This window comes from Citrus sinensis, chromosome 6 (assembly GCF_022201045.2).
Source record: "Citrus sinensis cultivar Valencia sweet orange chromosome 6, DVS_A1.0, whole genome shotgun sequence".
NCBI classification, from domain to species: Eukaryota; Viridiplantae; Streptophyta; class Magnoliopsida; order Sapindales; family Rutaceae; genus Citrus; species Citrus sinensis.
In genome coordinates, this window is record NC_068561.1 from 15,829,113 (window position 1) to 15,846,662 (window position 17,550).

At 33.9% G+C, this 17,550-nt stretch overlaps 3 protein-coding genes across 3 annotated transcripts; all 3 read right to left on the reverse strand.

The window, feature by feature from the left end:
* Nucleotides 1-638: 638 nt before the first annotated feature.
* LOC102610794 (hypothetical protein) lies at nt 639-1,604 on the reverse strand. Its single transcript, XM_006480895.4, has one exon. It carries the CDS (start codon nt 1,171-1,173, stop codon nt 835-837), a length of 339 nt encoding a protein of 112 aa, XP_006480958.1. The 5' UTR covers nt 1,174-1,604; the 3' UTR covers nt 639-834.
* A 1,135-nt stretch (nt 1,605-2,739) lies between these two features.
* On the reverse strand, nt 2,740-7,422 carry LOC102611096 (probable anion transporter 3, chloroplastic). The gene is made up of 7 exons (XM_006480896.3): nt 6,699-7,422; nt 4,892-5,118; nt 4,310-4,658; nt 4,177-4,221; nt 3,865-4,011; nt 3,411-3,548; nt 2,740-3,308 (listed from the first exon to the last, which is right to left on the reverse strand). Exons 1-7 carry the CDS (start codon nt 7,125-7,127, stop codon nt 3,105-3,107), a joined length of 1,539 nt encoding a protein of 512 aa, XP_006480959.1. The 5' UTR covers nt 7,128-7,422; the 3' UTR covers nt 2,740-3,104.
* An 8,460-nt stretch (nt 7,423-15,882) lies between these two features.
* Nucleotides 15,883-17,232, reverse strand: LOC102611395 (uncharacterized). The gene is made up of 2 exons (XM_006480897.4): nt 16,973-17,232; nt 15,883-16,767 (listed from the first exon to the last, which is right to left on the reverse strand). The coding sequence occupies exons 1-2, from the start codon at nt 17,010-17,012 to the stop codon at nt 16,259-16,261; spliced, it is 549 nt and encodes a 182-aa protein (XP_006480960.1). The 5' UTR covers nt 17,013-17,232; the 3' UTR covers nt 15,883-16,258.
* Between the last annotated feature and the right edge of the window lie 318 nt (nt 17,233-17,550).

Genomic DNA, 17,550 nt, shown 5'->3' on the forward strand with positions numbered 1-17,550 from the left:
ACAGCCTTGCTTAAGTAGCAGTTTAAGTCTTGAGGTGCTGCAAATCATAGAACATTGTTCTATCTAGACCATACAGAATGGCAAAAGCAAATTTGTATTTCCTGATGCTATAGCAAGGAATATGCTTTGTTGAAAAGAGGTGAGTGCACTAGATATATTCCCTCAGGCTTATAGGTATCATTTAGAAGATAAGGTAAACAAACATTATGGAGTTCTATGATAGCAAATAATAAGCATGTAAACATGTAATGCAACTCTGAAAAAACTAAATTTAGCATTTCTGGACCAAAGCAGGTGATAATTCAACCATGCAAATCTTCACCGGTTTGCACCTTATTCCTGATTTATTGACTGTATCCAACAATCAATGTTTTTTTTTTGTCAAACAAAGTTCATTTCTTGGCCAAACAAGCAATCAAATCTACAACTGACACCATTTATAAATGAAAAAGCTCTCAGTAAAATCATTCTCTCTACAGGACACTGCACGAAAATCAACATTGCATTCACTAGATATAAGTACCTCTGAAAACTGATGAAATTAATATGATATTTGCATTCTTGCCCCGAGAAGGGGCAGAAAATTCTAGAAAAACTGAAGATTCAACAACAAAGCCAATATCATCCAACGCATAAACCACTTTGAAACCCGTTGTGAATTTATTCAAGTGATGAATCATGTTTGATTTCAAGCGAACATATTTACACATAAGAAAACGAGAAACAAAGTTAACATTTGACATCAACAACGGGTTCAATTTGAATCGGAAGCATCCTAAAAGCATATCAAAGTGTATCCTGTATCATGAACAGTCAGAGAAGCTTACAATATGATCAAAAGACCTGCAAAACAGGCCTCTTGCCAAGCCTCTTGATCTCTCTATCCATTTTCCCAGTAAGCATCAATCCAAACATCTTGAAATCACATAAAACCGACCAAAATGGATGCCCAAAAGTTGCAGGAACATTTCCTTCAACAAAAAAATGGCTATACCATGCAAACCCGTAACCAAAGATTGGCACAAAAACCAAAAAGCACCAACTAAAAAATACAGATAATAGCAAAAAGAAAATACTTATGAGTGTGCCCACAAAGTGCCATCGCCTAGTAGAAGGTTTTGAGTGTTGGTTCACATAGAAAGCCCAAAATTCATCCAAACTCCTGAAATTCATAGCTTATAATACAAGCACTGCAAAATAAACCCAATTAAAAAGTTTTGATTTTTTTGAAAACCCTAGCCAAAAGTTTTGATTTTGAGGTTTTCTAGACAGCCCTGGTGGAAAAAGAAAATAAAAAATTCTATCTGGGTTTGTTTTGACTGGCAAAATAGACCGATGGGTTTAAGCCTGTGACTCAAAAAATAAAAAGGAGTGAAATTCTGAAATTTTCATCTGGGTTTGACTGTAATTTTGTGGCAAGAAAATTTGTGAACTGAATTATCAGTCTTCACCTAATGTAGGGAGTTGATAGGTTTTGATGTAATCTTAAATCTAACAGATCAAACACAACAAGATGAGTTGTGTTTTGTTTGAAGGGTGGATAGTTGCTGTCTCTGTGAAGAACAAATCAAAGTAGGCTTTGTGTCTCTCATGCAATGGTTACATAGACACATCATATGAGATGTTTGGTGTTTTCAAAAATCTGCTCCATTTTAATATTATATGCAATTTGTTACCCAACCCCTTTTTTTTTTTAAAAGAGTTGTCATTTGTTGAAATTTTTGAAGTTCGTTAATCGTTATCTTGATCATCTGAACAGAAATGGTATGATTGGGGCATAGCAGCAAGCCTTAATCTTTGTTTGTTTATTTTGTTTCATTTGTCTTCCTATATAAGCTTAAAGCTTTGAAGCCATATGCAGTGGCGGAATACTATTTTCGCAACAATTTTTTTTTAATAAAAAATGATTTCTTTGAGTTTTTAGTTTATTAGAAACTCAATAATGAGTTTGATTTGTTTGTGATATAAAAATACACGTGAAATAATTATCCATTTTCTTGAACCTATATTCTTTTTTTTTTTTTTTTTGAAACTGTTTAAGCATTAGGTTACTGTATTACACAAAGATATATACAACTGCTCTGACAGCAAGTCATTACACTGATATTTATAATCAAATATATATACATGAGACTTATATTATTATATTTTTATTCTATGAAGTACATGCCCATCCAAATACCCCTCACGGAGGAGGGATGTCTCTACTCCACAGAGATATATACAACTGCTATGACAGCAGGTCATTACACTAATATTTACAATTAGATATATATACATGAGACTTATATTATTATATTTTTATTCTATGAAGAACATGCCCATCCAAATACCCCTCACGGAGGAGGGATATCTCTACTCCACTCGCATTTCGCAAGGGAGAAAGACGCTATAAGAAATCTCCACACAATTACTTTAATTGAGGGAGGTTGAGTCCTTGGGGACTCGAACCATTACCCTCATAGTCATGTTTAACTTTGAGGACAATGGTCCACCACTGGACTACAAGTCCAAGTGGCCTTGAACCTATATTCAACACAAAAAAGATTAAGATTTTCTTCTTATTTTTTATTTTCTCTTCTTGTCTCCCCTTGTCTTTATAATTTAAGGAAACAAATTGACTTAATTATAAATAAAGTGAAAAAAAATTGACTTTATCTCAATCTTATCCCAACACAAAAAACTTATTATGTGTAGAGTTTTGCAATTCCTAACATTAGAAGTGTTGCGCTGCAAAGATTGCTTCAATCAGAAATAAATTTTTAATTGAATTAAACAAAAAAAATATAGAAGCACGTTTATTAGTTTTTACAATTTCATACGAGATCGCACACCTCCTAATTTCTTCTTCAATTTTATATTCTAAAGGATAGACCGGGAGTGTGCCTTAAAAAAAAAAATAAATCGCTTACATACAGGGCAATTTGCCTGGTGCATAATCAATTAAAGAAAAAAAAAACAAAAATAAACTGTACACGATCAAGTTTTACTTCCATCCATAATTATGCCCAAGAAACAGGCTCCGAATTTTAACTACTTGAATCAGCTTAGTTCATCCTTTTTCTTCAGCTGAATCATGACTCGAAACAGTTTGTGCATTGGTTCTAGAAGACTCGTTCTCCCGTAGAGTACAGGTTCCAAAAGATGGTTGTAACAAAATAAAGTCCTGCAGTGACTGTGAGGAATGCTTGGAATGATCCAAGCCATTGTACAAAATAACCTGTTCCTATTGTGCTGATTATTGCAGCTAATGTTCCTGCTGAATTTGCAATGCCGTGGAGAAATCCTGCGCAATCTGGAGCGATTTCCTGATTAAAGAATCCGAAGAAGACATTAAATTGGAGGGGAAAATAATTTAACATCGGCTGTGCAACTTTATGGTATTGTAGTGACTGGACTGTTAAACTTACTTGAATATTGAGGAGATATCCCGCTTGGCTGAAAGAGCTTAAGCTTAGAGCTATTGTTATTAGTACAGCAGCAACTGCTGGGGATTTAGCATAATTCAAGCACAGCAGTGACACCCCAGGTCCAATGAAACCTATGGACTGTTAAATTCATGATTATGTGTTAGTGCTCAGATTATGAAGAAGAGATTCCTAATGTCAATAAACAATTTAGAAACAATGGTAACCACGCAGAATTGAGATGCAATTTCTCTTCATTTACGGCTCTTGAGCCACACATTTATTATAATTCACAATATGATTGCGGTTTTCTTTTGGCCTTCCTGATATCACTTAATGGAGGGCATTCAGTTCTATTCAATACTGGTTGTATGTTATATAACTGAATGCTATGGATTTTAATTTTATCCGGCATGTTGCTTCAATACTATTATGATTTTGATAGAGGAATTATTACCTGCATTATCTTTCGAACTAATGTCAAAGAGTACCCTGCCTTGATTAAGGAATCTGATGCTTTACCAGCCATGTAGCCAGAAACTGCCATTGTCCCCCATGGTACAGCACTAAACCAAGCTGCTTGCTTCAAATTCACATTGAACACCTATATTTACCAGAAGAGAAAATCACAGATGATCAATATGACATATAAGTATAAGATTGTAGAAAAGTCTCATCTAAAACATGAGCATTCCATATAGAGGGCAATTCTTAGATTACATCACATAGAAGACAGGAATTTATCCAAATTGAGAAAATTGTGACTTACAGTATTGAAATATATAGGCATCCATGATAGAAGAACAAAGTATCCCTGCGAATTGCAGCATGTTCAAAAGTGTCAATGCGAACCCTAATTCATTTAGCAATGCAAATGAGACATCATGGCGAAGAAAACTCACCCAATTGTTAGTTATATTGGCTATGATAACTGTCCAGCTTGGTAATTTAGATAATAAATGTTGCAGAGATGGAGGGTTCCCTTTCTTGGCCACAGAATCTGATTTTCCAGCTTGGATTAACCGCAGCTCTGATTTGCTGACAAAAGGGCTGTTGCAAGGATCGTTCGTGACTTTAGATGTCCATGTTGACAACCACAGCAGCCCCAGAGACGAGAAAAGAATGAAGGGACCAGAAATCCCAATTGTTGATAACATAATTGGAGTAAGAAGTAAGCCTACGACATTGCCAAGATGAAATCCACCCATACAGATTCCAATTGCACTTGCTCTTTCATGGCTTGGAAACCACCTAACCAAAGATACAGAATCAACATAGTTTTCAGTTAATTCGAAAATCAGCTTGTCGTGTCCTACACAACTGAAACTCATCTTTAAACTTTGAGTAGCTAAGCCAAACATGACATGAAGACATATATTATCGAAGGGTCCTGTTGATATGTGTCCTTCAAGATATAAGTGAAGGGAGATTATGACTCTGCATGATGTATCAAATAGAATTTAATAAGGCTTAAGGAATAATACCTTGATGTGAGGGTGCTCATGGCCGGCATAGCCACGCCTTCAGCCAGTCCAAAAAAGGCGCGTACGGCAAGGAGGCTGGCTGTGGAGTGGGTGGCAGCCCAGGGAGTGAGAAGTGTAGACAAAGACCATAAGGCCACACCCCAAGCCAGCACTTTCTTCCCTCCATATTTATCCACCAGGGCTCCTCCTATCACTGATGAGAATATGTACCCCCATAGAAATGATGACTGTCAACACAAATTTAACATTTCAACCGTATTAGAATTGGCACAAACACAACCAGAGAAGCTCCAAATCATATCTAAATTAACCATATTTGAATTAATATAATTTCTAATCAAATATTTATATGGCTAGTCCATTCATAGGGGCAAACTAGTTTAGTTGATAAAATCTCGTGCTGTGTAAGATTAACTCTGCTCATATGTGGGAACAGAATTCAGTTCACGGCTACTTATTATAATTATTATTTTTAAAAATAATCATAATTATTATTATTTTTTTTAAAAAAAGAAACCCAATATGAGTTAGTGCTATTAGAAGACAACTTGGATGACAGCGCCATTTGACCGAAATCTACTCTCAATAAAGAAGAGGTGATAAGGACGAATTTAGGAGGTAAAAAATGTCTAATTCAATTTATTTTTTTTGGCGAGTTACTTAATTTAATTACACAATTGTTATTTTGCCTCCGTAGTGCCAACTGTAATTTACCCTGTTCATTAGCTTGAACAAACTGGAAGAAAAAGAAAGGGGGGGTGGGGGGGGGGGGGGATTGAATTCAAGCCTAATAGATGTAGAATTTTTGTGGTGACAAGTTGCCAACTTCATTAACACAAACGCTAGGATGGGATGGGACCTGGTTGGCGAACCCTTTCCGTGTTTCTGCTTCTTGGTTTCAAGCAAAACAAATACATCATCTGGCCCACTAATATTAATATCTCTCCTCCTTCCTTCGAACATCGGCCCATTTAATAAATAGGGCGCCAGGTTTGGCGAAGTGGCAACAGCCCTTTTGGTTCGTCACTTCAAACGCTTTACCATTATTAATGTTTGAAAGTAAATTTAGTCAATCAATTTTTTTTTTTTTAATTCAAATGCGTTTAGTGTGAGGCAGTGTACTGTACGTTATTATATCGTAATATATTACATTAAGGTGTGTTAAAATATAATAATATTATGTATATTTAATAAGTTTATGATACCGTTTATATTAAATTAATACTTTTATTTATTTTTAGAAAATAAATAAACCTTTCAGCTAGCTGCAACCGTTAGGCCACCACCGTTTATCCAAGCGCCGGCCAACAGATATAAGAGACGATACCTTTCATTTTCTCACCAACTCACATTGCTTTTCTCTTTCCTTTTGTTTTCACACGATAAACAAATCCCACCTTTTACTACAGTCCAAATAATCTAATTTCTAAGTCAAATATCTTTTTTTTTTCCCCTCTTTTTTAAGGAAAAGTTTGTTTTTGTTTTTTTTTTTCCTTTAGCATTTAATATTGGAGAAGTTGGTTCACATGCCCTAGTCATCAGTCTTTTCCATTTTCGATATGACGTTTTGTATACATGACCCAAATTTATAAGCTATTCCTAAAATCCAAAAGTTAATAGTAGTAGTACAATAAAAATATGGCAATTGTTAATTAGATGATGCAATATAATCGTTTAATTTTTGTTATCACGTTCTTCGATTAATTATGTAAAAATAAAATATTTATGATTACCAAGATGGATTTAAGATAGTGTCATATATTTTATGATTACAAAGATGGAGTGGAGAAGGGGCCAAGGGATTTACCTGAACGATGCCGAGGAAAGAGCTGGACCAACCAAATTTAGCGGCGAGAGGGACAACAGCAACGGACATGACAACTCTGTCAGCATTGCACAGGCACATGACGCACGCCAACAAAGCCACCACCTTGTATCTCTCTCCCACCAATATCGTTTCTCTTGATTCCCCTCCTCCTATCAGGATCCCTCTCTCTATCCCTTCTGCCGTACACTTTATAACGCTGCTGCGGCTGCTGCCTCTCTGCTGCTGCCTCCTTCCTAGCTTGTATGAGAATGATAAACTTTGCTGTGATCCCCATTTGATGGGCTTTACGAGGAGATTCCTAGTCTTGAATGCTCCCCCCAGACGGGTTCTCTTCAGATTTGGTAAATTCGACTGAGAGCTGAAGAAACACGATGGGTTTGACGAATGCAGCAGAGATTTAGCCGCCATTTATAATAATACCGGCAGAGCTCTAGAGAGAGAGAGCGAGAGAGAGAGAGGAGAATATAAATAGATTGAGTTTTGTTTCAGGAGGTTTTCTTTAAATAATAAGTAATGGACTTTTATTTTTATTTTTATTTTTATTATTTTTTTAGAGCAATAATGGACTTTTATTGTTGGTGAGCATGAGAAAACTCAGTTGAAGGCCTTTATTAATGAAGTGAAAGCGTTTAAAATATGCCAAAGAGATTTGGTGTTGGTGAGGAGCAGGAATTGACTCCGCACGGCAGTAGCCAGGATTGAATGGTGGGTTGGTTGGTGACGACTACTGAGCGAGTCTCGAGTGACTCGAAGGCTCCTCCTTAAAATGCTCCTACAAGGGTAGTTTCGTCATTCGCTACCCTAAACATTCCGACGTGGCGACACGTATTGCATATAACCTACTCACCTACCCTCTCTTTGAACTGTTAACTCACTATTGTCCTCCAACAACCCCCGGGGTGTTTATATTTTTGTACATATTAAAGTCGTATAATAAATGATTACTTGAATAAAAGTATCACATAATTTACATAATAATATGTCTTTATTATTTTATATATTTGTTTAACCAATTAGATTGTATAAATGTTAGTTGTTAAAAATAATTTAATACAAAAATTTATAGCTGTGAACTTGTATATATATTAAGGGGTGTTTATATTTATTTAATGACTTGATATATTTGACTCAATTGAAATAATTCAGTCTCATTTTTCAAACTAATGATAATTTTGAGTGATTTTGACTGAACCGATTTTTTTTTCTTGACTTTATGATATGACGTCTTAATGATATCATTAATTTATTTTCTCAAAATTATCCTACCTAATTAATTTATCTTCATCCAAGTCCAAATTAAAACCTAACATATATTTGATATTTCATTCTGTTAAGAAACGGTATATAGATTTTGTTGGATTTTCTGCATCTCAACTTCACTCGTAATTTGAATATTTATAATGATGATTTTAACTTTAGTAGCCCTAGTATTCCGCTTTTAATCTTTATATTTTGTTCTAATTTAAATTGTTTGTCTTATAATTTTTTAAAAGTACTTTTCATAATTCATATGCAACATTATAAACTACAATAACATTCATGTTTTAAATAGGGGTTTAAAAAGTTACTTTGGCCTTGCCCACCCCTCAAACTTCAAAAAACATCACTAGATAAATGATTTAATATGTTTGTTTGAAAAAAAAAAAAGTTATTCATTTAACCCATATTTTTCATTTTTTCTAAAAAGGTAGAAGAGTGAGCAAAACTATTTTAGTATGATTTGAATTCAGATAGTCAGTTAAAGTAGGCCAAGCCTTAAATAAATATTCAAAATAAAATATGTCACTCAAATTTAGATAAATATTTAAGTCTATTTAAATTACGTGTGGAATTACATTCAAGAGAGTATTGTGGGCAATTGACCCTCTCAATAATAATTTTTAATATTAATTTTTGGGAAAAATTATCTTTAGTATGGGAAATTTTATAAAAAAATTTGATATTGTGGTCAATTTTATGAATTCTTATTTTTTATTATAATATTACCCCTGTGAATCAATTTTCTAAACCCACCCCTGATTTAGATATTATATGAATTTATATTTTAGTTAAAAAAACTAACGCCATCTAAGATTTTCTTCCAAAGTTTAAAAAGTTAAGATATTAAAAATGTGATACTAATGTATAGGTCTAAAAAAAGTAACATGTTTAATTTCTTTTTAAAGTAAGGATAGCTCTTTTTATTTGTGTCAAATGGTAGGAAAGACTTGTATTAAGATTCTCTCATGATCTGATAATGTTCTGAGCAAACCACTCAATTTCTGATTGGTTGTTAATAAATAAAAAATAAATAATAAATAAATAAATTTTACCCATACGCTACCGCTAAAAGACACATGGTAGAAGATCTTTAAAAATTCAGTAAAGCTCAGATCATGAGAGGATTTTGTTCCAAAAGGCTTAATCTAATGATAATGTGGATAATTTTTCTTATATTAAGTTATTCTAGCATTGCATTTTGTGGTTTTATACTTTTATTTGTTGGTTTACCGATCATGTCTTGCGCCGCCAGATTTGGATGATTTGTAAGTCAAACAAGGATTGTGATTCTTTTTTTTTTTTTTAATTATGAATGTAATATTTATTTTAAAAATCTCACTCGATGTTTGAATTTTGAAGGGTTGAATTGAATATGACTTATTATGTATTTTCGAAATTCAACTGCGGATGATCTATTGTAAATAATAATAATAATAATAATAATAATAATAATAATAATAATAATCTGAAAGGAAATTAATTATATTTAATTTAATTTAAGATTTAAGTATTTTTTAATTCAATAACTTATTTTTATGAAATGAGATTATTTGTACTATAAAAATACATTGAGTATCCATATTTTTTATGAAATTTTATATTACTGACTACTGATTGTTTAATTTAAAGAAAAAAATTAAAAGAAAGATGCTACAGATTTAAATGTATTAATTGTGTGTAATTGGGTGAGTCTCACTTAAGACTTTAATTTCAACATTTTGTCTCCGAATGATAGTAATTTTCAGATCATTAATTAAGAATAGAGAAATTTCAGTAATTCATTGACTGAATTAATTAGGATCTTCTCTTTCTATCATTGAGGTTGGGAAGAAATTTTAGAATACATCTGAGGTACCATGCCAGCCATATAATAAGCAAATAATGCCATGACATGTGTGTATTTATTTTAAAAAACCATCATGCAAGTGATGGTTGTATTAAATTCAATTACAGATGTCATGCATGCACAATTGGTTGTAATACATCTTAGGAATTCTAGAATTTCTCGAGGTTGAGGCTTCGTGTTTGTCCATTTATTCATTAATACGAAAATTTATTTATTTGTTAATTTTTTCATTTCAGATTTTTGTGCTTGAACTCATGAAGATCAGCGGGTGAGAGTATTGCCAGATGCCAGTCAATTCATTATGCAAGAATCAAGATTTGTTAATAAATGAGAGAATGAGCTACGTTCATAGAACTTGAATAGGATTTAATTTTTTTTTTTTTAATAATGCTATTCGTCAAAAAAATTATATTCCAAATGACTAATGAGATATTAACATATTAATTGTTTGACTTTGGAATCTCTCAGTGATTTTCATATCAGATATTGTATGACTTTGGGGTCTCTTTGTGATTTTCATATCAGAGATCTTTGCTTCCGAGATAGGAAACCCCTTAGGGCAGCTAACAAGAACTTTGATCTACATCAGTATCTTTATTCTTTAATAGCAACTATTTACTCAGAGATTGTTTATTTATTTATTTCGAGTTATGGATGGAAACTGATCTATCCCCTTGTCAGACATGGAGGATCCCTAAAGATGGCGCCATAGACAGAGCATATTCTGATCTGATAGTAAAGGCAAACTTTCTTTATATTTATTCAAAAACTAGACTCAAAGGGCACTGCCCATTGCAACACACGCTTAATTGGATCCCTTTCACAGACACACAAGGAATCCTACAACAAGAATACATTACAATCATCACACTGTATTACTTACCTCTCTGGAGGTAATGTTATTAACAAGACATTGACATTAATTATCACGCCACACACACACACACACACACACACACACACACACACACACATCTTAGGATATTTTAATTCATCAAATACAAGTTCCAATACCGTTGACCATCAAAATTACTAGACTCCGTACTAACATCTCCACTGTAAGCATCGACATTTAAAAGATTAATCTCCAAAAGAAGACAACCTCCATCACTACCCACACGACTATGATCCGTTTTGAATTGGTTAAATGGAACCATAGTTCTAACGCCATGAGTATTACCACCTATGGGAGGCGGAAAAAAAATTCCATTACTAGAACCGGATGCAACAACGTCAAACAAGTCTCCGGTCTCCATAAAATTTGATCTCGAGTGCGGTAAATACTCTCTCCAGTTTTACTCTTTAACTCCGCGAGCAAATACGACGGCCCATGAAATGTGGAGAGCCCAACTCCGACCGAACAAACCAAAATCCAACCGATCGTAGCACTCCAATTGTTCATGATCTGCATGGCATATAAAAACGTAATCTGATTTGAAATTTCTCAATTGGCGATGACCAGACACCTTTACCGCCATATCTCGCTAGCTTCTGAATTTTTTCCCCCCCTTTTTTCTCTCTACGTACACTCTCTATTCGAACAAGACATTCTTCTTCCCACGTATTTATACAGTAAGGAACCCGAATACAAACAAATCCAGAACGGTTGGGGGAACTGGAGTGCAAACAAATGAATAGCGGTTGTGACTTTGTCCGATCAGAGGCTGCTTTTTCTGAGTCAGACGACACGAGTATGCATTAGGTGAGTCAATGCCTCAACCACCAAAAACTGATAAGTAGAGATAAAACCCCGGGTCGGGTCCAGGTATTGCCATGACCGGACCCTGCCCGGATGCAACCGGTCCGGGTCCGGGTCCGGGCCGGATTTTAATTCGGGTACCCGAATTTTATATTTTTTAATATTTTATGTGTATATATTTTTTATTTTTTAGTAATTTTATAAGTTTTAAATTTATTTCAATAAAAATTGATATGAAAATATAAACTTTAAGTGTTTAAAACTTTATATATGTATAATAAATGAGTTAAATAAATATAAAATATTTAAAATAATATGTATTTTATAATTTTTTTAAATAAAATCCGGGTTCCGGGTTTATCAAGTGATGTCCAAGACCGACCCGGCTTCATACCCGGACCGGGTAATACCCGGCCCGCAACGCCTGGGTACGGTCCGGGTCCGGACCGGACGGGTATTTTTGCCACCTCTACTGATAAGTTAATAATTTCAACATGGTTATTCTATTTTATTAGTTATTTTAACTTCATTAAATGGACCCGGACCGTACCCGGTATTTTTGCCACCTCTACTGATAAGTTAATAATTTCAACATGGTTATTCTATTTTATTAGTTATTTTAACTTCATTAAATGTAGTCCAATAATCTAATGTATACACCGATTACAGAATATTACTCTATAAAGTCTACGAGTTAATCCAGTTTGCACAAGAAAGCCAGCCTTAATGAATATAATATTCAAATTGAACCCAACAATTAAACTTTTTTTTTTCTTTTAAAGGTAAGGGGGGTAGGCAAGCTCAAATATAATTTTTATCTTCTTACCACCTTCAAGAATCGAACCCAGATTTTGGTAGAGGCTACAACTACATTGCAACCAATCCAATCACGCCTTTGGGGGCAACTGAACAATTAAACTTGTTTATGTCGCAATCAATTTTTAGGTAAGGGCATACTTCACGGTGAGCGCATTGAGGTGAGCCTGTCTCATGGAATATTTTCTCTAGCTTGTGTGGTGGAGCTTTTAGGAGCCATCTTGGTGCTTTTTTGGGAAATTGTGGACTATTTTTGTGTTAATCAACATCATATATTGCAGAGGCTGTTGTGGCAATTACAGCTATGGAGTTAGGTGAGCAGCGTGGCTGAAATTTCTATCCCTCAAGAGTGATTCCATGTTGGTATTTCATTTGTTTGCTAATTCGGAATTAAAGACTCATTGGTGGGTCGAAAACAGGTGTCTTATTTGTCTAAATGTGGTCAAGTCAATACAATATCGGTTCTCTCATACATTTATTAAGGGTACTGCCAGTGGCGGATCCAGAAATTAAAATGAGAGGGGGGCTTAGCTTAAAAAAATTTATTTAACTTAGAAATGAGGGGGGCTTAGCTCAAAAAAATTTATTTAACTTAGATTTTTTTAATGTTCACTTGAATACATATTAAGTTTTATAAACTCAAATTTTATTACTTTTTTAAATTTTAAATAATAATAGTAATAAATTATTATTTTTAAATGTAAAAAAATATTATTTTTCGAAGTAATATTTTAAATGCGTGAAATTATCATTTTCCGAAGTAGTTTCCACAAAATATTTTAAAAAAATAAAATAATGGAGCTAATGGGATTTGAACTAAGGTTTTAAAACCATTAAATAACACTCTTACCATTGAACTACAAGTCTTTTAATATATAAAAAATATGTCCAAATTTTTTTATCTAACTCTTTCAGAAGGGCTTATAGTATATTTAAAAGAAAACTTAATGGCCCAGGGGGGTTGAAGCCCCTCCTGGGCCTTAATTGGGTCAGCCCATGGGTACTGTGCTTGACGATCATATGGCTAATTGGGCTATGGGTCATTCAATTAACTCTGTCGATGTGTACTTGGTGTTGGTGGTAACATCCTCTTGCTTCTACACAAGTCTTTCTCTCCAAAATGCGAATGGTTTCACTTGCACATATTTGCATGAATGTTCCGAGAAACTTTTTTTTTTAATTTTTATTTTATAAATAAACCTCAGCTAATGAAGCAATTTTATTTAAGATAAATAATATTATACTCCTACTTAGGGGAGACAGTGAGTTTTATCTTTAAAAACAGTTAGAAAGTTACAACAGTAAAAGAAAAATAAAAAGATAGATAGTGAAATAAGAAAAAAGCAAAAAAAAAATAATAATTTAAGAGAAACGGTAATTATGAACTCCATTAACATCATTAGAAAGAAATCTAAAGATCTCATTTAGTAAATTATCCCACCAAATATAAACAGAACACTCTAATCCTAGGTTCGCCAAACAATCTGCTACATAATTAACTTTATGAAAATAGTGACTAATTCTAAAGTCCATCTAACTAAGGAGAAGACAATAATTTAACTAATGGTTTTATAAAGTTCAACGAGACTAAAGTGGCTTATTGTTTAAAAAATATAATCACAAAGTTAAAAATTTTTAGCATAATAGGCTGTATGATTTCACTTGCACATAGAATTACATCCTCTTGCTTCTGTACAAGTTTTTCTCCAAAATGCGAATGGTTTCACTTGCACATATTTGCATGAATGTTCAGAGAATTTCTTTTTTAAAAAATAAACCTCAGCCGCTAAAGCAACTTTATTGAAGATAAATAATAATATATTCCTACTTAGAGCGGTATAATGAGTCTTATCTCTCAAAATAGTTAGAAAGTTACAACAATAAAAAAAATGAAAAGATAGACAGTGAAATAAGCAAAAAGTAGAAAGAACAATTTCAAGAAAAACGGTAACTAGGAATTCCATTAATTATTAGAAAGAAATTTAGAAATATCATATGGTAGATTATTCCACCAAGTGTCAGTAGAGTACTCTAATCTTAGGTTTGCCAAACAAGCTGCTATATAATTAAGGTCACGAAAATAGTGATTAATTCTAAAGTCCATCTGGCTAAAGAAGGTGACAATAATTCAACTGACAATTTTATAAAGTTCAAGTAGGTTGAAGTGACTTATTGTTTAAAAAATGTACAATCAACATAAAATTACATTCTAGCAAAAAGTTCAAAAATCTTAGCATAATAGGCTGTATTATCTCTTAAAGGAATGGAATAACTCCCCAAGAAAGTATCCGCTAGAATCTCGAAAAAAGCCACCTGCAGCAGCCCACCTGGGCTTCCTTTTGATAAACCATTGAAATTAGCTTTTGCACAATTCATTTGGGGAGGTTTGCTAATTTCACAATTCATTTCGGGAGGTTTCCAATTAAGAATAAGGACTTTCAGGGTCCGACCCATAGAAAAGTCCTACAAGAGAGGCCATTATGTCTCTATCTCGATCATTAAAAACATAACCAAGAAATGTTCAGAGAAGCTTAATTATAGGATTTATTCATATATTTTTTTTATAATGCTACTCATCCAAAAAATTAAATTCGAAATGAGATGTCAGAAAATGTTTTGCCTCCAAGATAATAAATGCCGTCCCTGGCTAATAAGAACTCGACCTTAATTTAGGTTATCTTTATCTTTAATACACATTAATTACTCATAAATTTAGTGGGTTACGCATGATAATTGGTATTTTCCCCTTTTTTAATATGGAAGATCCCTCAAGAGGGCGACATAGAACAAAAATATAGTCCGAATATATTAGAGAGCTGAGGATGTCTCTAGCACGTATGAGTGGAGACCCTCAACTTTTGATTAGTCCAGACTAATTTATAAATTTATCATAAATATTTGTGTGAATTCTCTGAACATTCTTGGAAATATGTGCAAGTGAAACCATTCGCATTTTGGAGAAAAACTTGTACAAAAGCAAGAGGATGTAATTCTATGTGCAAGTGAAATCATACAGCCTATTAACAAAGTGTTGGCTCCACTAGCAATGTAGTCCCCTTAAGTAGCTTGACTGGGTTTGTTCCTCAGTTCGAGTCGCAGGGAAGTCACATTTGTTGGGAGAACTTGTGCCTCCTGATTTGAGTGAGGATTACTAGTCTAGGTTGTGGTACAAGCTTAAAGGTGTCTCCCACAGTTGGGGCCCTCTCCAGGATACCTCGTGGTCAAAATAAAAAAAAAAGAAGTAAAAAATTAAGGGTTTAAGCCCCGCTCTCGTATGAAGTCACCACTTTGGCCAGCATTTTATCCCTTACGGGCAGACCCGGTGCGGGCATGAATTAGTCTGAATTGTGGTACGGGATTAAATGTGTCTCCCACAGTTGGGGCCCACTTAGGACCACCTTGTGGTTCAGACAAAAATAAAAAAATAAAAAAAGGTATGAAAAATTCTTTTTCAATTTTATTGATGTTGGTTACAAATCTTAAATTCTGTGCGTTTCTCATGGGATGCAAAATTCATTATTACTGCTGGAACAGGTAGACAACGTCATGTAAATTCATTATATATTTACACGACATTATCTTTGTACATAATATGCAGACATTTCCTTGAAAACAAAATAAAAGCCCTATTATGTATATGAAAAATTATAAGAACTTGAAGGGAAACCCGGTCTACATGTTTTCCAGATTTGTAAAAGCAAACTTCTTTACTTATTCAAGGGGCTCTGCCCCTTACAACGGCAGACTTGAATCCCTTTTATAGGCACACTAAGGAATCTTATGTACAATACTTATTACAACATACTAGAATCCCTTTTATTGGCGTACTAATGAGGGTTTCTACGAGATCTAGAGGTAATCTCATCATTGTTATTACTATAATTCAATACATTGACACATTACCTTATCTTACAAAATTCAATTTAAATATAAGTTCCAATACAGCTGACCATCAAAATCCCATGAATTAGTAAGAGCATCTTCGCTATTGTGTGCATCTAAAAGATTAATCTCCAAAACAAGACAACCTCCATGAGACCCCACACGTTTATCAGTTTTCAATTGGTTCAATTGAACCGTAGTTCTAACGCCATGAATGGCAGGTTTTTTAGGACCTTTTCCGTCAACAAAATATAAAATTCCATTAGTAGAACCAGATGCCACAACATCAAGCGAGTCTCCGGATCCTATAATATTTGATTTTGGATCAGGTAAGTAAGCTCTCCAATTATTCTCTTTTGCTCTGGGAATAAATGCGATGGCCCAAGAAACATTAGGAACCCAACTCCGGCCGAACAAACCGAAATCCAACCGATCGTAGCTCTTCAATTCATCAGGACTTGCATAACGTATAAAAACGTAATCTGATTTAAAACCTGTCAGTTTGCGGTGACCAGATATCTTCACCGGAGTAGACTCCATATCTCCTGAAATTTTATTGAAAAACATATCTCAGGCTTCAGACAAAGCAAGCTAATTAACCAGAATAAAATTCTTTGCCCAGTGGTTTCGAATCTGGGGGAGATAGGGGACTAAAAATTAAATTATAAGGCATACCCAACTGATAAAACTCTCGATCTTTAAAAAAAAAGATAATTGTTAAAGCTAAATTGCTATATAAAGAACACTTACTTGTGTTACCAGACGCCTTTACCGGAAAACACGGTGCCATTTCTTCTGTAGTTTAATAATAAATAAGCTCTCAGAGCCTATAACGACTGAATGGTCTCAAATAAGTTTATTTGACTAGATTTTTGAGTTCAAATCGATCCCTAATTTAATAATAGATAACTCTCAGCCGTTTGGACCTGACTTACTAGAAGGGTTTATACTTTATACGAAGAGAGAGAGAAAGCTGACTTGCTAGAGTACTTGCAATCTCTCTCTATTTTCCTGCCTTCTAAGTAAACATTTTCACATCTATTTATATGAGGAGGACCTGTTCATACTGCCACTGTAGCACATAGAGTAATAATACTGTTTATTATACGATGTTATCATTTAAACATTTTTCACTTTAGAAATATGTATTGTAGGTGCATCAATGCCTGATGCGAAATACAACCGCCTTAAACACGGCATGTGTTACTCTTTCACTTGAAAACAGCTCTTTACTAAAATTTGTTTTCGATCATTTGTTTCTATCGTGCGAATCTGATTTTCCAACACCATCCGAGTTTCAAAATCCTTTGCTTTGCGTTACACTTGCT